Raw genomic sequence first — 25,602 nt, 5'->3', positions numbered from 1 at the left:
ATCATTGAATATCATGAGATGGTGAGTTATGCCTTTAATTGGAGATGTTGCTAAAAGTTGTGCAATCATCACTGAACATTCCAATTCTATCTTATGATGGAAGCAAATATTTGATGAAACAGCTGAAGATGGTTGGGTCTTGGCCACTACCCTGGGGAACAGTGATGCCCTTGGACTGAGATGGCTGACTTCCAACAATCAAAACTGTCTTTCTTTGTGCAAGAAATGACTCCAACCAGCGGAGACTTTTCTACCTGATTCCCATTGACTCTAGTTTTATTAGGCTGCTTGATGCCATCATCGACCAGAAGGAGGTTTAATATTAAAGACAGTCACTCTCACATCCGGAAGTCAGCTTTAATGTCCATGTTCATGAGGTCAGGAGTTGAGTGGCCATGGTGATACCCAAATTGGACATCAGTTTATTCGTTTGCAAGTGACAGTTGATAACCCCTTCTATCACTTTGTTTACAAATGGAAAGTAGACTGATAGGGCGGTAATGGGACTTGTCCTCCTTTTTGTGTACATCACATGCCTGATGATTATTCACATTTTTGGCACAACCAATTCTGCAGCACAGCTCTTTAGTACTATTAATGGAATATTGTCAATCCTATAACCCTCGCAGTTTCCTGCCATTTCTTGATATCTCATCAAATTGAGTGAAGCAACTTGTCTGAAGAAATTTGTGATGCTTGAAACCTCAGGAGGAGACTGAGATGGATCACACAACTGGCTCTTCTGGCTGAAGTTCAAAGCAAATTTTATAGCCCTATCTTTTTCAATAATGTTTTGGACAATGGGGATATTTGTGGAGTGTTCTCCTCCTGTTAACTGTTTAATTATCCATACCATGCATGATGGATGTGCTAGTCATCCACATGAGTGGGCAGCAATAGTGACTAGCAGCAACTAGCATCTAGAACCATAGGCTAATGTTCTGGGTACATTAGTTCAAATAATACCAAGGCAGATATTCAAAGTTTTGTTCAACAGAAGAAAGAATTTTGCAATTTAAAACTTATCAATGACATTTATAAAACCAGTTTTAGGTGTAGTAAACACCCATCTGGTTTGCTAATGTCCTTCGGCCTATATGTAACTCCAGATCCATGCCAATGTGACTGATACTTAATTACTGTCCGGGTAGTTAGGGACAGACAATAAGCTCTGGCATGACCAACGGTGCCCATATCCCATGGACAAAAAGAAAACACCACGCAAAAAAATGTGTAAATTTGACACTTTTCTGTTGTTAGAGTTATACAACACGGAAACAGACCCTTCAGTCCAACTCGTCCTCACTGACCAGACATGCCGATCTAATCTAGTCCCATTTGCCAGCATTTGGCCCATATCCCTCCAAATCCTTCTTATTCATATACCCATCCAGATGCCTTTTAAATATTGTAAATGTACCCACCTCCAACACTTCTCTGGCAGCTCATTCATATATGCACCACCCTTTGCATGAAATAATTGTCCCTCAAGTTCTTTTTATATTTTTCCCCTCTCACATTAAACCTGTGTCCTCTAGTTTTGGAATCCCCCACGCTCGAAAACAAACCTTGGCTATTCACCTTATTCATGCCCTTCACGATTTTATAAACCTCGATAAAGTCACCCCTCAGCCTCCGATGCTTCCAGCAAAAAAGCCCCAGCCTATTTAACCTCTCCCTGTAATTTAAACCCTCTAGTCCCAGCAACATCCTTGTAAACCTTTTCTGCACCCACTCAATTTTAACATCTTTCCTACAAAAGGGCAACCAGAATTGCATGCAGTACTCTAAAAGTGGTCTCACCAATGTCCTGTATAATCCCAACATGAGGTCTCAACACGTACATTCGATGTTCTATCCAATGAAGGCAAGTGTGCCAAACGCCTTCTCCACGACCCTGCCTACCTGCGACTCCACTTTCAAGGATCTATGCACCTGCAACCTTAGGTCTCTTTGTTCGGCATCTGTGAACATTTAACCCTGACTGGTCAGCCAAACCTATACTATTCTTTGGTCATCCCTATTTTTTAATCCTACATAGAGGGGCTTAACATCTTTTGCCGTGATACTTCATATAAGACCATAAGAAGAAGGAGCAGAAGTAGAACATTCATCCCATAGTTTTTCCAAAATTCACTGAGACCATGACTGGTCGCATCATCCTCAATTTCCCTTTCCTACCTTGATTCTCCTCACTGATTAAAATCTGTCCAGCTCAGCCCCAAATATACTTAACAACCCAGCCTTGACAACCTTCTCTACAATACTGAATTCCACAAATTTATTTACCTCCGAGAGAATTCTTCCTCATTTCTGTTTTTGAAAGTTAAGAAAAACAGTGAATTACTAAAATATTATATAAAGACGGAATAATTAGAATAGAAGGGATAGTTGGCCAAAAACCTTTTAAATATGTTTCTTCAGATACTTAAAAAAGAGTCAATACATTAAGTGTTAATCCTAGAGAAAATAAATCTGGGAATTAGTAATGAAGAATAAAGAGATAGCTGACATATTGAAAAGACATTTTGCATCAGTCTTCATTAGACTGGATACAAGTAACATGCTGTAAGCAGCTTTAAATCAGAAATTGAAAGGGAGGAACTCAAGAAAATTACAATTACCAGGGAAGTAGTATTGAGAAGATTGTTGGAACTGCAAGTTGACAAGTTCCAAGGTCCTGATGGATTTCATCCTGAAACAGTTGGTAGTTAATTTTGCAAAACTCATTAGATTTGGGGAAGGTTCCTTTAGATTAGAAAACAGCCACTCTAACTCATTTATTTAAAAAGGGAAGGAAGCAGAAAGCAGAGAGCTACAAACCAATTAGCTTAATATCTGCTGTGGTAAGAATGTTAGAAGCTATTACTGAAGACATTATAACAGGACACTTGGAAATGCTCAAGACAATCAAGCAGAACTGATGTAGTTTTGTCAAAGAGAAATCGTATTTAACTAATTTACCAGAGTTCTTTGAATAAGTAACTTGTACAGTAGATAAAGAGCAATAAGTGGATGTACTGCAATTAAATTTCCAGAAGACGTTTGATAAGGAACCATATCAGAGGCTATTGTGGAAACAGAAGCTCATGGTTTAGAGGATAATTGTGAAGAGGACATAAAAAGGTTCGAGGAGAAAGTGAGGACTGCAGATGCTGGAGATCAGAGCTGAAAATGTGTTGCTGGAAAAGCGCAGCAGGTCAGGCAGCATCCAAGGAACAGGAGAATCGACGTTTCGGGCATAAGCCCTTCTTCAGGTTAAAAAGGTTACAATAATATATACATGTGTTTGTGAGTGGGCAAAAATCTGCCAAATGTAATACAAATTGTCCATTTTGGCAGAAAGAATAAAAAGGAAACATGTTACCTAAATGGTGAGAGGTTGCAGAGCTCTGAGATACAGAGAGATCCGGGTGCTAGTCATGAATTGCAGCAGGTTAAAATGCAGGTACGGCAAGTAATTAGAAATGCTAATAGAATGCAATGTTTATTGAAAGAGGATTTTTAAAAAGATTTCCTACAGTGTGGAAACAGGCCCTTCAGTCCAATCAGTCTACACCGACCCTCCGAAGACTAACCCACCCAGACCCATCTCCCTCTGACAAATGCACCTAACACTATAGGCAATTTAGCATGGCCAATTAACCTGACCTGGACGTCTTTGGATTGTGGGAGGAAACACACGCAGACATGGGGAGAATGTGCAAACTCCACATAGACAGTCGCCGAAGGCTGGAATCAAACCTGGGACCCTGGTGCTGTGAGGCTGAAGTGCTAACTACTGAGCCACTGTGCAAGAGTTTGGAGGTTATGCTTCAGGTATACAGGGCATTGGTGAGACTGCATTGGAGTACTGTGTACAGTACTGGTCGCCATACTTATGGAAGCAGTTTAGAGAAGGTTTACTAGACTAATACTTGGAATGAGTTGATTGCCTTCTGTGGAAAGACTGGACAGGCTAGATCTGCATCCTTTGAAGTTTAGAAAAGTTTGAGGCGACTTAATTGAAACAGATCCTGACATACTAAACATAACATAAAGATCCTGAGGGAACTTGAGCAGGTGTAGTTGGATATTTTCTCTTGTGGGAGAATCCAGAACTAGGGGTCATACTTTAAAACTAAGGAGTCACCCATTTAAGACAGAGATAAGGACTTTTTTTCTCTTTCAGAGATTTGAGTCTTTGCAAGTCCTTTCCTCAAAAGGCAGTGGATGGAGAATCTTTAAATAATTTTTTAGGCAGAAGGAGATAGATTGACTACCAAGGAGCTGAAAGATTATCAGGGATATGCAGGAATGTAGACTTGAGGTTAAAATTAGTTTGCCATGATCTTATTGCATTGAGGAGTCCAGTAGCCTCCTTAGGTTCCTTGTTCATATATTTGCATTTTCAACAGAAATCTAAAGAAAGCATTACTGTATTAATAATAGCAAACTATACTATGCATTATAACTACTAATACAAAAAGAACTTTTTTTTTATATACTGCATGTTCTGCTTTGTTTTAAAAGAAATATTAAAGCCTGCCTATTTTAATCAGCTAAGTCTACTCCAGCAGAAGTGGAACAGACTGGCGAGAGATTGTGTATGCATGTGCTAGGTTTTCATATCTTGAAGCTGCCGGCATTGTGCAGAAACTGAACAAAATAGGATAGATTCACACTGTTTAATTATTTCCCATGTACATGTGCCGATTTCAGCTCATTAGTATTCAATACTAACAGCGATCTATTTATTTAAAAGCCATTGACCTAATTTTAATGTCACAATACCAGTGTAATTTAAGTGAATTAAATAGACAAATTACTAGCACATTTGACAGCGAAATTGTAAAACTGCTGCACTGCTTTCAAAAGGAAAGATAATTAATGAGAAAGAAACATGAGACTAGTGAAGTTCAGTAAAGAGCAGGACAATGGGTGAGCAATTATAAACTAACTTCCTTGACAGATGGCTCATTGAGTTCTTGAGCTCCTTGTTGCTTTATGTTGGCTAACCACTGCAGGCTTACATGCTATTTGATTCCTACCACATCTATCCAATGTACAATAGTTCATGGCTACCAATCAGCAATGCCAATGAAAAAATCCTCCAGCTAACACAATCACCGCACCCCAGTCATTCATGAAGTTGTCCTTCGTTACAACTTCATCAGAGCTACTGAGTTTGGGCCTTGCCAAGAATAAATTAAAGAGAAATTTGGATTGAGACAAGGGGGAAATAAATGATGTTAAACAGTGGAGGCAGATGGTTATGAGGTTGAAAACTCAGCTCCGTGTCCAGAGGGACATCAATGTTGCAAACAGTGGGCTTCAACAATGGAAGACTAGCCACGGCAGTGTGTATAATCCGTGGTGAAACAAGGAAAAGACATAGGCATTCTACTTACCAATATTTACCTTCAAGACACCGCATCTCATCCAGCATCAGGTCTGCCAAGCAGGCTGGCAGCATGGGAAGAGATGACTTGAAAGAGGTCATAGAGTCATAGAGATGTACAGCATGGAAACAGACTCTTTGGTCCAACCCGTTCATGCCAACCAGATATTCCACTCAAACTAGTCCCACCTGCCAGCACCCAGCCCATATTCCTCCAAACCCTTCCTATTCATATACCCATCCAAATGCTTCTTAAATGTTGCAATTGTACCAGCCTCCACCATTTCCTCTGGCAGCTCATTCCATACACGTACCACCCTCTGTATGAAAAGGTTTCCCCGTAGGTCTCTTTTATATCTTTCCCCTCTCACTCTAAATCTATGCCCTCTAGTTCTGGACTCCCCGACCCCAGGGAAAAGACTTTGCCTATTTACCCTATCCATGCCACTCATAATTTTGTAATCCTCTATAAGGTCACCCCTCAGCCTCCGACGCTCCAGGGAAAACAACCCCAGTCTGTTCAGCCTCTCCCTAGAGCTCAAATCCTCCAACCCTGGCAACATCCTTGTAAATCTTTTCTGAACCCTTTCAAGTTTCACAGCATCTTTCTGATAGGAAGGTGACCAGAATTGCACACAATATTCCAACAGTGGCCTAACCAATGCCCTGTACAGCCACAACATGACCTCCCAATTCCTGTACTCAATACACTGACCAATAAAGGAAAGCATACCAAACGCCTTCTTCACTATCCTATCTATCTGCAACTCTACTTTCAAGCAGCTATGAACCTGCACTCTAAGGTCTCTTTGTTCAGCAACACTCCCTTGGACTTTACCATGAAGTGTATAAGTCCTGCTAAGATTTGCTTTCCCAAAACGCAGCACCTCGCATTTATCTGAAATAAACTCCATCTGCCATTTCTCAGCCCATTATTTGGGTGTCATGAGTGAACATGTAGAACCTGAAACTGTGTCTTTGAGTGGTGGCACTGAAGAGCATCATACATAGGAGTAGGAGAAGGGAGCAAGTCTTGGAAAATGTCAGTAGTGACTTTCAATAGGGTTGTTTCATTGCTACAGCAGGGATAAAAACCTGACTGGAGAGATTCAGACATGAGGCTGCACGAAGGATGACTACAAATTTGAAAAGTGACAATACAATCCAGATCTTTAGAATAAATTAACAGCTGCTGCCAGTCACCTCTGATTTTCATTAGATGGAATTGTGAAACATGACACAATAGACCTGGCATGAACAGTTTTAAATTTTGCTGAGTTATTTGGATCGAGAGAGTGTCCTTTTAGAGAGATAGGATACCCTTTGGGATGTGGTCCTAGGATTACTTTGGGAGAGATAATACTGCCCTTGTGAAAGCCAAAGATGTGCAGGTTAGGTGAATTGGCCATGCTTGGCCATGCTAAATTGCCCACGTGTTCAGGGATGTGTAGGTCAGGTGCATTAGTCAGGGGTAAATTTAGGGTAATAGGGTAGGGGAATGGATCTGGGTGGGTTACTCTTTGGAGGGTTGGTGTGGACGTGTTGGGCCACATGGCCTGTCTCCACACTGTATGGATTCTGTAGGGATTCTTTGAATTATTAAAAGTAGACCTGTGTGTCAGTATAAAGTATAGAAAGTCATTGGAACAATCAAGCTGATTACTGGCAACAGAACTGTCAAAGGACTCTGTCAAAAACAATATCAGAAGCGTCAAAACAAACTGCCAAAGGAGCTTTCAAAAGGAATGTTAAAAAAGTGTGAAAATAAATTGTCAAAATGAGGCGTCAAACTGGTAACACATTTAAAACTCCTGCCTTTATTTGGAATACTGTCTGAAGAGTTTGAAAGATCTGTCTATGGACTTTAGCTTGAGGCTTATTATTACTGAATTAGTGCTGCAAGAACAGACTTTATAACCTTCCATTATCACTGTGGAATGCTCGCAGTTCAGTTGGATTGACAGCTCCAAGTAGTTAAAGAAACCTTGAAGTGGGAGCACGAATTTCAATGCATATTTTTATAAGGATTTAAAGGAAGTTAAATGTAATGATTTATTTTTAAATCAACAGCGTTTCTCTTTTAAAAATAATTATTCAATAGACCCTTAATACCTCTATTTTATCATCACAGCATGGGTCCTGAGGTCTGCCCATGGTGGACACTGGGTGTACTGCCATGATAGGTGGAAGGGCAAAGTGTGGTGGATGGGAATATAGGCTAGCATGACTTGGGACCAATTTGGCATAGGAGCATTAAAGTCCATTGAGTTGACAAAGGGACAAAGGTTGGCATGGAGTACATGAGGGATCATGTAAATGGGTACAGGAGAATAAATTAGCATGGAGAATATGAGAGATCTTAGTTGGGCGCAAGGGCTGAGATCGAAACCCAGGGTATGAGGAACTATGTGTGTTAGGTCAGGAGCGTGAAGTACCATAGACTGACACACATGGGAACTCTTTGGGTGGCGTGATGGGCTGGAGTGCTCTTTTATGTTTTCTTTAAAAATTGAGCACAAGGCCAGAGCAGCAAGGCAGACCACCACACCCCACCCATCCCAGCATCCTTTGCTGTTGTTGCAGAATTGCCCAGCCTACTCCTGTAAAACCCAGTCATTCCTAAATGAAAACCCAAACTTCCATGGCATTTTCCCTCAGATCAGGTTGCAAAGCAGTGAACTATCCTGACCCTTCTAATATGGGAGAGAAAATTCAGGCAGAATGGCTTCAAAGACAGTACTTGTGTAATGTATTTAGGGTTGCATATTATAGAAATCCTTCTGACAGAAAAAGGAATGTTACTGAAATTCACTGGGGCAGATTATTTCTCCTTCATGGTTTGTGGGGGCTGTTAATTAGTACTCACATTGTGCGATCTATCATCTGAGCCTCTTGTATGTAATGCCTAATGGAGTTATATTGCGTCTTGCTGATTTTAATCAGTTCACCACGAAATGAATGTGCCTGCAAAAGCAAATCATAATATTGTGATTCAATTATGCCAACAAAAACACAACTCACAGCATTTCACTTGTAAGTGAATTTAAATAATACACATCTAAATACACTAGACTTTGAAATTAGATGTCTAAGCAAAAGCAGATCAAAGTAGGTTTTTGAAAATTGTTTAGAAGATTGATTCTCGTAGAGTCCCAGTTTAATGCCCACAACTTGCTTGCAATCACTTGTTTCCACAACAAAATTGATGCACAAATGTGGTCAACGTATTAACTAAGTATCTCTAATGTCTTAGAAACATAGGAACTAGAAGCAGAGTAGGCCTTCAATATGATCATGGCTGATCATCCTACTCAGTACCCTTTTCTCATTTTCTTCCCATACTCTTTGATCCTTTTAGCTATAAGAATTAAATCTAACTCGTCCTTGAAAATATTCAATGTTTTGGCCTCAACTGCTTTCTGTGGCAGAGAATTCCATGTGCTCACCATTCTCTGGGTGTAGAAATTTCTCCTCATCTCTGTCCTATGTGGCCAACTCCATATCTTTAGACTGTGATCTCTGGTTCTGGACTCCCTGGTCATCGGGAACATCCTCCCTGTATTTAACCTCTAGTCCTGTTAGAATTGTATGGGTATCTAAGCAATCCTACTTCATTCTTCTAAAACCCAGTGAATATAGTCCCAACTGATCCTATCTCTCTTCATAAGTCAGTTCTGCCATGCTAGCAATCAGTCTGGGAAACGTTTGTTGCATTCCCTCCATAACCAGAACATCCTATCTTAAGTAAGGAGACCAATATTGCACACAATACTCCAGGCATGGTCTCACCAAAGCCAATTGTAGCAAGACATCCTTGTTCCTGAACTCAAATCCTCTCACTATGAAGACCAACACACCAATTGCCTTCTTTATTGCCTGCTGCTGCTGCTGTGCAAGGACACCCAGGTCATGTTGTGCCTTCACCTTTCACGATCTATCGCAATGTAGATAATGAACTGTCTTCTTGCTTTTTGCTACCAAAATGGATAACCTCACATTTATCCACATTTGCTCATTGATTCAACTTGTCCAAATCACACTGAAACAACTCCACATTCTCTTTATAATTCACCCTCACCCATTCAGCTTTTCAACATTTGCAAATTGTCGATATTACATTTAGTTCCCTCATCTAATTCAATAATATATATTGTGAACAGTTGGGGTCTGAGCAATGAGGGTGGAGCAATGGAAAAAGCTGCCAGAGGTAATGGAGACGAGTACAATTACAACATTTAAAAGACATTTGGACATTATCATGGATAGGAAAGGTTTAGAGGGATGTGGGCCAAATGAAGGCAAATGGGACTAGATTAGTTTGAGAAACCTAGTCAGCATGGATGAATTGGAGGGTCTGTTTCTGGGCTGTACGACTCTATGATCCCTGTAATTTGTCACTCGTCCTTCATCATCTCTTGCCCGAAACGTCGATTCTCCTGCACTTCGGATGCTGCCTGACCTGCTGTACTTTTTCAGCACCACACTGTCGACTCTGATCTTCAGCATCTGCAGTCCTCACTTTCTACTACTCAGGAATGCTACTTGGAAAATGACCTATTTATTTTTTACTCTTTGTTTCCTGTCTGCCAACCCACTCTCTATCAAAGACAGTACTCTACCCACCAATCCCATGTGCTTTCATTTTACATGCTAATCTCTTGAGTGGAACCTTATTGAAAACTTTCTTAAAGTTTAAGTAAACCACATCTACTAGTTCCAAGTATTAACACTACTAGTCATACCATTGAAAAATTCCAGTAATTTTGTTAAGCATGATTTTGTGGTCAGGAGCTCCACAATCTCCAGGACTGTTACAGGGTAAAACCAGTGACATGTCCAGCTACATCATCTGAAATGCTTAGGTGAATACAAATCCCCTCATGGGGATTAGAATAAGCTTGGAAATACAGAGATCAAAGTGGTCAGATATAAGATTATTACAACATTAGCTCATATTTCAGACAGCCTGCATGAGTAGCTCAATTCATGAATTTCTATTTTCATTTCACATGACCTAATTTGAAATTGTAATGCAACAATACTGGTGGAGCTAAATTGATATTTCATATAATGCATCATCAAACTATGCCTGTGCTATGAAGTGTCATTATCTTGACATGATTATCACTAAATACAGCACACATAAACAGAGTAATTGTCTCATGAACTTAAATGCAACTTCTTCAACAGCATCCAACTCAATTTTCAGAAAAGTGTTTTACTTCAGCATTTATTGAGGGACAAAATCCATTAAGGATTTCTAAATACTTTCTATTTCTTCCACCACTTTAATTACAAAACAAAGTCAGAATATAAAGAGTTTCAGGGTTTTTATCCAGGACAGTTTATTTCAGGCGACATACCCAGTATTTATTTTTCACTTATACCTCTACGATCTACAACTGTGATTGATGGGATAGGCTCTAGTAATTCTGAATGGTTCTGATTTACGTTTTTGGAATTGTATACATGTTTGAAAGTGAATCATTCATGGAGGCATATCTCCGTGGAATAAAGATTAGATGGATTCTATAAAGATCTGCCTCTTGAGAGTAGCAGCCAGATGGTGAAGATAAAAATCAAGCATGTCATGAACAAGACATTAATTTAATTAGCTTATAAAAGAAACATGTTAAAAGTTACACTTTCATTTTCATCTTTTATTGACAGCATCTTCCAAACCCATGACCTCTAACATCTAGAAAGATAAAAGCATTGGAACACTACCACATTTAAGTTCACTTCCAAACCACACAGCACCTGATTTGGTCCAATTCCTTCACTGTTACTGGATCAAATCCTGGAACTCCCTCCCTACTCCCTTCTTGGCAGCACTGTTGGCGTGCCTACACCTCGCAGATCACATTGATTCAAGAGGCCATCTTACCACCTCCTTCACAATAAAGGAATGGGTAATAAATACTAGCCTACCAGTAATGCCCATATCCTATGAACAAATCTGCCATCAAAAGAACAATCTAAAATAATCCCAATGCCCCACTATCTTTCGGTGCTTACACAGTTTTCTCTTAACAGTCACAATAGTCTTTGGCTCAAGCATTTCTATGGCTCCAAGATAAGATATTTCTCCAGTCTCTTCCTACTCTTTTACTCACGGTTTTGAGTTGGTAGTATTATGCTATTGATTCCTCAATCAAAGAAAATGGTTGTCCCCCCCTTCACTCTATCAAAATGCTTCGCAATTTATAAAATCTAATAAATCTCTGCTAAGGCAGGAAAAGGCATTATTCTCAACCTTTGCCATATCTTCTGCTTTTGTATCATCGGTATACTTAATAATTATGTACTTTGTGGGGTGTTCATGCAGGCACTTTGAGTTGCTGTGACACCATGTCCTTTTACATGCATGGTGTAAACTGGAGCTATGATTAATGATGGGAGAGGCTCCAAAGCTCCTTTCATCATGTGGTTGACCAGGAATCTCTCCTGCTCTTAGCATCTATCATTGCCATGCATTGAAATGATTTACAAGTTCTCTGTTTGTCTGCAGCATGAAGGTGAGCTGGGAATCCTGAGCATCCAGTTCAAAGGCAGGGACACTGCTCATTCATCACAAAAATTCCAATAGCCTCTCGAGTGCAAACTCCTTATCCATGGGGTCTCTCGGCATTGGTTTCAGTGGCACCATTCCTGACCCTATTCCATTCTGAAACAGCGTGCTTTCATCCTCTTTGTTTATTGCCTCTTAGTCTGCTTTCTATTCTTCCCCCACTTAACATTTGCCTGAGTTTTTGTATTAAGCACCTTGTTCTTCAGGACAAAAAAGAATGAGGTGAAAACTCAAGTCAGTGTCAATCATAAAGCAGAGATTCTGAACAATTTTGTTTAACCTGAGACAGGGGCAAGAGAGGGGTAGAATCAAGACTAAAAAGAAATTGAGTTTCTGACAAGGGTGCTCCCAATGTTTATTTGGTTCATTTAAAATTTGATCAACAAAAACTTAAGTTACATTCACTGAAGTACTTTTAAACATTAATTAATTGAGAGGGGTAAAAACATATTTTAAATCATGTAAAGCTACTCACCTTTCTATTATTATATTTCAAAACTGTATAAAATTTGTCATCTGGTGCTGCTCTGTTTGGAGTTGCTATGACAATCCCAGGTAAATAGAAATCATTTCCAGCCTCTGAATCACTATGAACCAAAACAAAGTCTCCCATCTGGAAATTATTAAATAATATCCAATTAACCTTCGAAAATAAATCGTCATGTCATTATACAAGAAAATATAACAACTGCCATAAAATGTACAGCAAATTTAACATTATAAGACATCTTACATGCTTCACATTAAAAAAACAAAATTTCACATCAAGCTACATAATGTGGTAACCACAGATTTGTTTAAAGTATTGGGTTTAAGGAGTGACTTAATAGAGCAAGGTCTGGTGGAGAATTAGGGAGGTTTAGGAAGGGGGCATTTCAGAAATAGGGCTAGAATATAGCAAGCCGGAGATGGGTGAATTGGAATACTCAAGAGTACTGGTCATTCTGCTTTAACGTGTGTTTCATTAATGTGAATTTGCTATAACGCAACTGACAAATTGGGGACACTGTTTCTATAGCGCAAACCTTTAAAGCATGCGTTGATTGCAACACAATTCCAGCTCCATTAGTTTGAATGGGGGGCTGCTATTACACTACTTTCTTATAACATGGGATTGAGCGAGAACTGAACTACTGCGTTATAACAGAACTGACTGTAGAGATAACAAAGATATGGATGAGGGTTTCAGTAACTGCTGAGCTAAGGCAGGGCAGAAACTAAAACCTGGTATAGAGGTGGAAATAGGCAACCACATAAGGATGCAAATATTGTAGCCAGAAATACACCTTAGAACCAAATATGACATCAAGATTGCAAACAATCTAGTTCAGTTGCCAGGCACAAAGATGGAGCTGGTCACCAAGGAACTGAAAGAGGGCTGAGAACAATGGCTTTATCCTTCCCAATGTTTAACTGGAGTAAATTTCTGCTCATCCGATATTATCAAAGAGTCTGATAATTTAGCAACAGTAGATGAGTTGAGGGAGGTGGTAGTGAGCTGAAGCTGGCTACTCCCATGCCTTCCCAGAGGGGCAACATGTAAAATAGAGGAGACCAAGGATAAATCCTTGAGAATGTCAGAGGAGTGAGAAGGTAAACCACTACAGGTAACTCTCTAATGACTACAGTCCCAGTCACCGGAACAACAGTAGACATGATTTGGAGCTGCCGGTGTTGGACTGGGGTTACAAAGTTAAAAATCACACAATACCAGGTTATAGTCCAACAGGTTTAATTGGAAGCATGCTAGCTTTTACAGCGCCAGTCCTTCAGCAACCACCTGATGAAGGAACAGTGCTCTGAAAGCTAGTGCTTCCAATTAAACCTGTTGGACTATAACCTGGTTTTGGGTGATTTTTAACTTTGAACAACGGTAGAGAGCAATTGAAGGAAAATGGTGTCAAAGGTAGAAGACAGGGAAATACACATGTAACACAAAAAGGTCCTTTTTAAAGACATATCTGTGAAAAATATGGGTCTACATTAAACCTAACCATGCTAAGATGCATCAAGTGACTACCTATAAAGGGAAATCCTATTTAAAGCTCAAGTGACCAACACAAATCAGTTTTAAAAGCAAAATTAGTTCACAAATGTAAATCAGCAAAGTCAATTCAACAAAATTATTCTATTTAAAATGAAGCCAGGTTTAAGTAAAGATCTGTCTCTTTGGGATTCACAAATGGCCATTTCTTGCATGTGCAGAGTCAACTGTTGTGTAATCTAATGGGGTTTTGTCGCTTGGTTCCAGGCCAGCATAGCTTTCCCCCATGTGGCCAAGGATATAGTAGGACTGCTCAGTTTCTCTAGTCTGTCTTTTATCCTTAGCTGCCTGTAATCTTTGTTACCTAAAGAAATAAGTACATCACTTGAGATTGCTTCCAGGTAATTCTTTCTTTTGTATTTTTCTTTGTTTGTGGCAGACGGGTCAAATTTCCTGGGATTCGTTTTCAAGGAGTCCTTCAACCTGGATCTTGACCTAGCTCAAGGGTGCTGTTCAAGTTTCAGTTGTAAATATATGGCTGCTTGGGGGATTTAACATTAGTTATATATGTGTTGCTCATCCACTGCTCTGACAATGAGTTCTTCAGTTCCAGACATTTCTGTTCTTTGAAGACATGCGCATGACGTGAAAAGGCCTTTTTTAAAGATGTATCTTTGGAGTTTAGCCTGGATCTGTACTTAATTTTGAGAAAAACAAAAGTTGGGAAGTGACAAGATACAGATCTTCAAAAGAATGACTTGCATTTATGTAGCACCTTTAAAGTAAATAAATTTCCTAATGTCGCAGAAGACATATGGAAAGCAGACACAGCAAATGGGGGTGTAAACGAAATTATTTTAGATAATAAGTATGCATGTATAAATATACAAATTTCAAACAAGGCTACAGATTAAAAGAGACTGCTTCTACCCTGGATGTTCGGCAGCAACTCTCCAGAGTAAAGAATTACTTCAGGATCAATTAGTACCTTAAATAAAATCTGAATGTATAAAGATGGAAGATTATTACAAAATTAAATAACTCTGAGTTTTTTTTTCTTGAGAGATACTTTCAACAGACTAAATAAGGGATGACTGTTTTCACTAGTAGAAAAATCAGTATCAGGTAACCATAATTTCAGATAATTAACAAAAGAATCAGAAGAAAGATGTGATTTTTTTTTAATGTCCTATTACAATATTATGGTCTGGAATTCACTATCTGAAAGGATGATAGAGGTATATACAACAGGAGCTTTCATAAGGGAATTAGGTATATAATTGTAAAGGAAGAAAATAGCAAAGTCACAGGGACAAGGTGAGGCAACCTCAATAAACCTTTCAAGGAACCAACACAGACACAATGGCCATGTCGCTTCTGTCTGTGCTGTATGATTCAAAAAAAGCATTATTTTGGATAAAGGTTGAAAAAAGTCATTGAGTGGCAATGTGCTAACAAGACCAGAGTCTTTGCCAAAGTCTGGATTTAGTTGCTCCTCACTGCTGTCAGAGAAACCAAGAGCAGTTAAAGCTGTCAGTGATGTGCCCACCAAAGGTCAATCAATCAGCCCCCAGGACAGAGAGAAGGAGCTCTTAGGTTGGAAGTGAGAGGGGGTAGCTGATGCAGGCATTCAGAGGCAAAGTCAGGGGTCGATTTCTGTAACCGCTCTGCCTGACCCTTCCCAATGTAGGTTCCTTCAGTTAGGTACAGAGCACCTGATAATGAGGAAATCCCTGGGGGGCCAATAGAAAACCCAAGATGCCTTTCTGAGGTAGGCTTTGGGAGGGTGTGTGAAAGCCAATGCACCTCCCTTTTAATCCCTGAGCCACTGCATTGGGATTAAGGGTAATGTAGTCCATTAGCTCATTAATAAACCTGATGGGAACGTCAGCCCACTGCTAGTGGCCAGGAATCCCATTTTAGCTCCTTCCATCCACCAAATTAATCGAGGATGTGGGAAACGGAGGAGAAATCCCTCCTGCAATTCAGTGGGTGTGGCTGGAAAGGATGAAAGGATGCAAGAAAACCAACCTGTTCAGTCAGTTTCCTTATCCTGCTGTCGGACCTCTCGAATAATTGCAGTATTCCCTGTTTCTTTTTATTTCAGACTTCCACCATCCACAGCACTTTGTCGCACAAAGTCAGGGACCATGAAAAACAACTGAATTCCTACATCCCAGTCAGCAGGCATGATGTTTTTACTTTCTGTGCTATTTAAACCAGGAAGAAGAAGGCAGAAGAATCCACTTTCTTAAGCACTAGCTCTTGAGGCCTCTAAGACAGGCCCCAGTAGCTACCTGGTGCATGTGTGAGCCCGCACAGAGCCACCAATACCATTGAGATTGAGTTGATGTACAGCTCTCCCATCTCCAATGCATTCAGTGGTTCTTGCCCCAGTACCTGCACCCTTTACTTCAGAAGGACTTCTACAAAGGCTTCATCAGACTGTGTGCTCTGCTAATTCCCTGCTCCATGCTCCAAAATTCCCTAAAGGTTTTACTTCTCAAAGATTTCAGCCTTTAAACTAAACTACAGCTGCGAGGTTATAAATCCCATGCAGCAGTGTTAGATATTCCATACAGCAAGCTCAACCTGACTCATATTATTCCTGCCGGGAATATATAACAGGCTCAGTACCTAGAGTTTAGCCCACAAACCTTTTAAGGTGGAGGATGTATATAGGAAAACGTGAGGACTGCAGATGCTGGAGAGTCAGAGTTGATAAAGCGTTGCACTGGAAAAAGCACAGTAGGTCAGGCAGCATCTCAGAAACGAGCGGGTCGACCCTCCTTCAGGAAACATCTTACAGTCAACAATTCAAATTTAAAACTAGACATCAGTAAGACCTCTATTTTAATTTCATAGTCCACTTACTTTCAATGAGGGACAGGGTGAAGCTCCCCCAACACAAATTAAAAATCTGGTTGATGTAATCTGGGTGTCTCCTTTCATGAAGTCAATTATGGCTTTCCTTGCACCAACACACTTAGTCACAATTCCTGAGAACAGCAGAGATGTAACAAAGAAAATCTGAGGCATAATTTTCACACATTATAAACAACAGAATCATTGCATAGATTTGCAATATAACTGAAAGGGTAGGTAATCATTTTAATACTTAGTGTCACTTTGCACATGCATCATCATGCCCATTAAGTACAGATCACGGTTTTGCATTTTAATAAATGGCATCCGCACAGAGTGATATTGGCTTCAACTTCACAGTTAAATAAATAATTCAGTTGGATCTGTATCATCTTGAAGTTAATTTTTATTCCTTCATGGTCAGAGAGAGAGCCGATAAAAGCATGGGAATGCTGACACCACAATATGCGATAAGTCATTCTGAAATTCTTAAGTTATGTGCCTGTTTCTGATTTTAAGGTCAAATGTCAGAACATTAAACAGATTCCATCAGAAATCTCAGAAATACTGGAAAGCTCTATCACCATGTGGATACCTAACAGCTACATACTACAAGGACAGAATTTTAATGTTTAATAAATAATACATAGTCCATTGACATTTTGTTTCTGAAATTTCCAGAGAAATAACTGCAAATACAAGAGATAATATGTTTGCAATGTTACAATCAGATACTGATGAAAGTTCAGACAGCATATCCCCACATTGTTAAGCCTCTGGATGAGAAGGGGGAGATTGAACTTTCCATCTTTATTCAGCCACCCCCTCAGATGGTCACAACAAGATTAATTTTCAAAGTATCCCTTCCTTTATGGATACCTTGCTTCCAGTCGCAAATTAACATTTGTTTTGAAATGAGCTAAGTTAAACAGGCCTTCTTGAATTAACAATCAGAGTGAATTTACTAATTACTGGGTACACAAGTGTACTGGCAGATAAGAAGTAAGAGGCCAATTCAAAAAGATAAGCATGTTTCAGAAGAGTCTGTCTTTGAACTAGACCACAGGACGCAGGAGCAGAAGCAAATCATTCATTCCATTGAATCTGCCCTGCCATACAATACAATCATGGCTGATCTCATCCTCCTCAACTCCACTTTCTTACCTTTGCCTTATAAACCTTGATTCACCTACAGGTTAAAAATCTGTCTGTCTCAGTCTTGAATATTCTCAACCACCCAGCCTTAACAGTTGTCTGCGGTAAAGAATTCTGCACATTCACTACCTGCTAAGATGAGATTCCTGTCTACCTCTGTCTTTAAAGTGCTATCTCTTATTTTGAGATCAGACCCTCTGGTCCTAAACCCTCTCACAAAGTAAAACAACCTTTCCTCATCTACCCTGTCAGTTCCCAAAGAACCGAGTATGTTCCAATAAGGTTGGCCTCTCATTTTACTAATTCCAACAGGTACAGACCCAACCTTTCCTCATAATTTAGAGATGCCGGTGTTGGACTGGGGTGTACAAAGTTAAAAATCACACAACACCAGGTTATAGTCCAACAGGTTTAATTGGAAGCACACTAGCTTTCGGAGCATTGCTCCTTCATCAGGTGGTAGTGGAGGGCTCAATCCTAACACACAGAATTTATAGCAAAAATTTATAGTGTGATGTAACTGAAATTATACATTGAAAAATTAATTGTCTTTTAAGCCTTTCGTCTGTTAGAATACCATGATAGTTTCACTTCTTTCATGTGTAAATCACAAAACCTTTTTTAAAAAGTTGCATTCACGGGTTAGCTGATATATATATATATATATATATATATATATATGGGGGTGGTGCGTGGCGGGGTTTATGAGTGTCTGTGAGAGAGTGTGTGTATTTGTGTGTGTGAGTGTAAAGGGGTATAAGCCTGTGAGAGGATGCATGTGTGAGTGTGGGAAAATATGTATGAGTGTATGAGAAAGGGTCAGCGTTAGTCTAAGGGTCTGTAGGTGTGTGTGTGTGCGTGTGTCTATGTGCGTGCATCTGTCTGTGTCTGTGTATACTGCAATGGGGTCATCTGTAGTGTGACATGAACCCAAGGTCCCAGTTGAGGCCATCCCCATGGGTACCGAACTTGGCTATCAGCATCTGCTCGGCCACTTTTCGTTGTTGCCTGTCCCGAAGTCCACCTTGGAGGACGGTCACCCGAAGGTTCAAGGTCGAATGTCCTGAACCACTGAAGTGTTCTCCGACTGGGAGGGAACACTCCTGTCTGTTGATTGTTGTGCGGTTTCCATTCATCCATTGCCATAGCCTCTGCTTGGTCTTGCCAATGTACCATGCCTCAGGGGATCCTTGCCTGCAGCATACGAGATAATCAATGTTGCTGAGTTGTACGAGTACCTGCCATGTACATGGTGGGAGGTGTCTCCATGTGTAATGGTGGTATCCGTGTCCACACTCTGACACATCTTGCAGCATCCACCATGACAAGTTTGTATGGTGTTGTGCAGAAAGCCAGGCAGTTTGCTGTGAACAATGATCTGTTGTGGTTTGGTGGGTGTTTAGAAGTGTGCAGTGGAGGTGTGGGGAAGGTCTTGGCGAGGTGCTCATCCTCATTGATAATGTGTTGCAAGCTGTGAAGAACATGGCGCAGTTTTTCGACTCCTGGGAAGTACTGGACAACGAAGGGTACCCTGTCAGTTGCAGCTTGTGTCTGTCTCCTGAGGAGGTCATTACAGTTCCTCACTGTGGCACGTCGGAACTGGCAGTGGATGAGTTGAGCATCGTATCCTGTTCTTATGAGGGCATCCTTGAGTACTTCCAGGTGGCTGTCACGTTCCTCCTCATCTGAACAGATCCTGTGTATGCGTAGGGATTGTCCATAGGGGATGGCTGTTTTAATATGTTTCGAGTGGAAGCTGGAGAAGTGTAACATCGTGAGGTTATCTGGGGGCTTGCAGTAGAGCGTGGTGCTGAGATGCCCATTCTTGATGGAGATGTATGTGTCCAAGAATGAGACAGATAATCGAGAGTAGTCCATGGTGAATTTGATGGTGGGATGAAACTTGTTGATATCTCTGTGTAGTTGTTTCATTGACTCCTGGGTCCAGAGGAAGAAAATGTACCTCGTGTATAGTGTTGGTTGGAGGTCCTGGGTAGAGAAGAAGTCTTGTTCGAACCTGTGCATGAAAATGTTGGCATATTTGGGTGCAAATTTGGTCCCCATGGCTGTTCCATGTTCTGTATTCATGTGGTAGGTACTTATGCGACTTAGTTGTCTATCTCATACGCTGCAGGCAAGGATGCCCTGAGGCATGGTACATTGGTGAGACCAAGCAGAGACTGCAGCAATGGAGGAATGTACTCTGCACAACAATCAACAGACAAAGGTGTTCCCTCCCAGTTGGAGAACACTTCAGCATTCCGGGACATTGGACCTCAGACCTTCAAGGTGACCATCCTCCAAAGCGGACTTCAGGACAGGCAATAACGAAATGTGGCCGGGCAGAGGCTGATAGCCAAATTTGGTACCCATGAGAATGGCCTCAACTGGGACTTTGGGTTCATGTCACACTACAGGTGACCCCATTGTACCTTCCCTGATGAAGGGCTTTTGCCCGAAAGGTTGATTTTCCTGCTCCTTGGATGCTGCCTGACCTGCTGTGCTTTTCCAGCACCACTCAGACCTAAACTCTGGTTTCCAGCATCTGCAATCCTCACTTTTGCCCACTGTACTATACACACACACAGACAGACACAGACACACAGACAATCCTACACACACATATGCCATCCTCTCACAGACATATACCCCTTTACACTCACACAGATTTACACACTCTCTCACAGACTCATAACACCCCCCCACCACACACACCCACATGCACAGATTCACATATAGGTTTGTGGGGTGAATTCGTATTCGCAGAATTACATTTTACTTTGCTCAAAAACTGCCATGAATCCATGTAAGATTCTGTTAATCTGTTTTTTAGATTAGAATCAGTCTGACCATTGTGGTACAGACAGTCTCACACAGGGCACCCCACACCTTCAATGCATTATCTGGGCCAACATGACACCAATTGTTAAAGTTCACTTGGGAAGGTAACTGAAGTGTTCCCCAACTGGGAGGGACCACTCCTGTCTGTTGATTGTTGTGCGGTGCCCATTCATCTGTTGTCGCAGCAGCGAAAAGTGGCCAAGCAGAGGCTGGTAGCTAAGTTCGGTACCCATAGGGAGGGCCTCAACCGGGACCTTGGGTTCATGTCACATTACAGGTGACCACCATTGCACTATACACTATACACACACACACAGTCTCACACAGGGCACCTCACACCTTAAATGCATTATCTGGGCCGACATGACACCAATTGTTAAAGTTCACTTGAGAAGGTAACTTCTAAATGTTCTGCGATTTACACATGAAAGAACTGAAACCAACATGTTCATTCTAAAAGATGAGAGACTTAACAAACAATCCAGGTCTTTTTCTATATATAATTTCAGTTACATCACAGTGTAAACATTTTGCTATAAATTCTGTGCCTTACAATCTTATACTCCACAGCCACCTGATGAAGGAGCAGCGCTCCGAAAACTTGTGCTTCCAAGTAAATCTGTCGGTGTTGTGTGATTTCTAACAGTATATTCTTCCTTAGAAAAGGGGCCCAAAATTGTTCACAGTATTCCAGCTGTGGTCTGACTAGCTATTGGATAGTTTTCCAAGGCATCCCCATTTTCATATACTCCATTCTCTTTGAAATAAAGGCTAACATTCTACTTACCTTTCCTATTACCTGATCAACTTGTATGTTAGTGATTCAAAATAATATTTTGTGATTTATGCATAAGGACTTCCAAATCCATTTAAATAATATTTAGCTCCCGCCCTCTCAGATTTTGGAAAGGTGCAGAAGCCACAGGGTAGTAGTCATGGGCAATTTCAACTTCCCAAATATTGTTTGGAAGCTCTTTAGATCAAGTAGATTGGATGGGACGGTGTTTGTGCAGTGAGTCCAGGAAGCTTTTCTAACTCAGTATGTAGATTGTCCGACCAGAGGGGAGGCCATATTGGATTTGGTACTTGGTAATGAACCGGGACAAATGATGGGCTTGTTAGTGGGTGAGCATTTTGGTGATGGTGACCACAATTCTGTGACTTTCATCTTGGTTATGGAGAGAGATAGGTGCATGCAACAGGATAGGTTTTACAATTGGGGGAAGGGTAAATACGATGCTGTAAGACAGGATCTGAGGAGCATCAGTTGGGAGCTTAGGCTGTCAGGGAAGGATGTCGTGGAAATGTGGAACTTTTTCAAGGAACAGATACGACGTGTCCTTGATATGTATGTACCTGTCAAGCAGGAAAGAGATGGCCGTGTGAGGGAACCTTGGTTGACGAGGGAGGTTGAATGTCTTGTAAAGAGAAAGAAGGAGGCTTACATAAGGTTGAGGAAACAAGGTTCAGACAGAGCAATGGAGGGATACAGGATAGCCAGAAGGGAGCTGAAGGGATTAGGAGAGCTAAGAGAGGGCATGAAAAATCTTTGGCGGGTAGGATCAAGGATAACCCCAAGGCATTTTATGCGTATGTGAGAAACGTGAGAATGACGAGAACAAGGGTAGGTCCGATCAAGGACAGTAGTGGGAGACTGTGTATTGAGTCGGAAGAGATAGGAGAGGTCTTGAATGCGTACTTTTCTTCAGTATTTACAAATGAGAGGGACCGTATTGTTGAAGAGGAGAGTATGAAATGGACTGGTGAGCTAGAGGAGATACTTGTTAGGAAGGAAGATGTGTTGGGCATTTTGTAAAACTTGAGGATAGACAAGTCTCCCGGGCCTGACGGGATATATCCTAGGATTATGTGGGAAGCAAGAGAGGAAATTGCAGAGCCGTTGGCAATGATCTTTTCGTCTTCACTGTCAACGGGGGTGGTACCAGGGGACTGGAGAGTGGCGAATGTTGTGCCCCTGTTCAAAAAAGGGAATAGGGATAACCCCGGGAATTACAGGCCAGTTAGTCTTACTTCAGTGGTAGGCAAAGTAATGGAAAGGGTACTGAGGGATAGGATTTATGAGTATCTGAATAGACACTGCTTGACTAGGGACAGCCAGCACGGATTTGTGAGGGGTAGGTCTTGCCTTACAAGTCTTATTAAATTCTTTGAGGAGGTGACCAAGCATGTGGATGAGGGTAGAGCAGTGGATGTAGTGTACATGGACTTTAGTAAGGCATTTGATAAAGTTCCCCATGCTAGGCTCATGCGGAAAGTCAGGAGGCATGGGATAGAGGGTAATTTGGCCAGTTGGATAGAAAGCTGGCTAACCGGTCGAAGCCAGAGAGTGGTGGTAGATGGTAAATATTCAGCCTGGAGCCCAGTTACAAGTGGAGTTCCGCAGGGATCAGTTCTGGGTCCTCTGCTGTTTGTAACTTGTATTAATGACTTGGAAGAGGGAGTCGAAGGGTAAATTTGCAGATGATACGAAGATTCGTGGAGTTGTGGATAGTGAGGAGGGCTGTTGTCGGCTGCAAAGGGACTTAGATATGATGCAGAGCTGGGCTGAGGAGTGGCAGATGGAGTTCAACACTGTCAAGTGTGAGGTTGTCCATTTTGGAAGGACAAATAAGAATGTGGAATACAGGGTTAACGGTAGGGTTCTTAGTAAGGTGGAGGAGCAGAGGGATCTTGGGGTCTATGTTCATAGATCTTTGAAAGTTGCCACTCAGGTGGATAGAGCTTGTAAGAAGGCCTATGGTGTATTAGCATTCATTAGCAGAGGGATTGAATTCAAGAGTCATGAAGTGATGTTGCAGCTGTACAGGATCTTGGTTAGGCCACATTTGGAGTACTGTGTGCAGTTCTGGTCGCCTCACTAAAGGAAAGATGTGGAAGCTTTGGAGAGGGTGCAGAGAAGATTTACCAGGATGTTGCCTGGAATGGAGAATAGGTCTTACGAGGATAGGTTGAGAGTGCTAGGCCTTTTCTCATTGGAACGTTGAAGGATGAGGGGTGACTTGATAGAGGTGTATAAGATGATCAGGGGAATAGATAGAGTAGACAGTGAGAAACTTTTTCCCCCGAGTACAACAGAGTGTTACAAGGGGACATAAATTTAAGGTGAGGGGTGGAAGGAATAGGGGAGATGTCAGGGGTGGGTTCTTTACCCAGAGAGTGGTGGGGGCATGGAATGCGCTGCCTGTGGGAGTGGCAGAGTCAGAATCGTTGGTGACCTTTAAGCGGCAATTGGATAGGTACATGGATGGGTGCTTAAGCTAGGATAAATGTTCAGCACGACATCGTGGGCCGAAGGGCCTGTTCTGTGCTGTATTGTTCTATGTTCTATGCATTCTTCCTGTGAAAGTGCATAACCTCACATTTTAGCATTTTATAATACTCCATCTGCCAAATGTTTGCTCACTCTCTTAAAGTGTCTCTATAAAGTCCTTCCACAAAATCTTTATGTCACCCTCACCACTGCCCTCCCACCAATTATCTGCAAACTTGGCTAGAAGACATTCACTTCCTTCATCCAACTCATGAATATAAGTTGTAAATAATTTTGGCCCCACCACTGATCCCTGTGGCACTCCAGTAGTTACATGTTGTTATCTTGAAAATATCTCCAATATCCCAATTCTCTTTTTCTATTAGTTAGCCAACCTTCTATCTATGCTAACATACTATCCCAACATCATGAGCTCTTATCTTATTAAATAGTCTAATGTACAGTACATTATCAAACACATTCTGAAAATTCAAATATATTACATTCACTGCTTCCCTTTATCTATCCAACTTGTTACTTCCTCAAAGAATGCTAACAAACTTGTCAGGCACCATGTCCCTTCATGAAGCCATGCTGACTCTGCACACAATATGTACTTCTAAATATTCTGCTGTTATATCCTTTATAATAGAATCTAACATTTTACCAATATCAGACATTAAGCTAACTGGCTATAGTTGTCTTTTTTTGTCTCATTTTTTTAGATAAATGTGTTACATTGGCAGTCTTCCAAACCTCTGGGACCTTTTCAGAATCTAATAATTCTTGAAAGATTACTACCAGAGCATCCATTATCTCTGTAACCACTTCTTTTAATATCCTTGGATGCATCCCATCAGGTCCAGGGATGTATTAATCTTCAGCCCCACAGTTTCCCTTGCATGCTTCCTCCAATATTGTGTTCATTACCTTATCTCATTTTGCCTTTTGATTATTTAATAATTTGGAATGCTATTGGTGTCTTCTACTGTGAAAGTGGCTCCAAAGCATTTACTCAACTCCTGTGCCAATTCCTGGTATCCCATTATTTTTTTTGTTCCCAGCTTCAGTCTCGATGGTATGTCTGTAAACTTTGGCCTCTCTCTCCTTTTTATATATTTCAAGAAGCTCTTACTTTGTCTTAGTGTTACTCGTAAGTTTAGCCCCAAAGTTTACCTTCCCTCTCTATTATTTGCTCCCAAGGAGCAGATGCTTGAAAGTTGCAACTGGAGTCACATGTAAACATTGACATTACCCTTAGTTTTGCAGATTGATTGAAATTCTGTCGTCCTGATAACTTTTGACAACGATTGAATTCCAGCACACAGGGTGAGGTGAGGTGATTCCTTCCTATCCCTCTTTCTCATTTCTTCTCTGTTCCTGACACTTTTAATTCCCATGCTCCAATTTTAGTCTCTTGCTACAACCATTCTATCCATTTCATCACCTTCAGTTTGCATTTCTGAATTGCTCCCACCCCTTTTAAAATTTCAGGTTGCCTGCCTTTTGCTTGAAATTCTAAACCAACGCTCCTC

General features: G+C 41.0%; 1 protein-coding gene across 1 annotated transcript in view; it reads right to left on the bottom strand.

Annotated features, from left to right (window-relative positions):
• LOC122551170 (von Willebrand factor A domain-containing protein 3B-like) overlaps positions 1-25,602 on the bottom strand; it is a 155,457-nt gene that overhangs the window by 4,965 nt on the left and 124,890 nt on the right. Inside the window, exons 23-25 of the mRNA XM_043692794.2 lie at positions 16,810-16,934; positions 12,427-12,564; positions 8,247-8,344 (exon numbers count right to left, since the gene is read on the bottom strand). Of these exons, the coding sequence (XP_043548729.2) occupies positions 8,247-8,344; positions 12,427-12,564; positions 16,810-16,934 (361 nt within the window). The remainder of the gene's footprint in view (positions 1-8,246; positions 8,345-12,426; positions 12,565-16,809; positions 16,935-25,602) is intronic.

Source organism: Chiloscyllium plagiosum, unplaced genomic scaffold, assembly GCF_037043375.1.
Source record: "Chiloscyllium plagiosum isolate Xiang-an unplaced genomic scaffold, Cpla_swu_hap1 HiC_scaffold_6, whole genome shotgun sequence".
NCBI classification, from domain to species: domain Eukaryota; kingdom Metazoa; phylum Chordata; class Chondrichthyes; order Orectolobiformes; family Hemiscylliidae; genus Chiloscyllium; species Chiloscyllium plagiosum.
The sequence above is the reverse complement of the archived record's forward strand: the minus strand, read 5'-3'. Positions and strand labels throughout refer to the sequence as shown.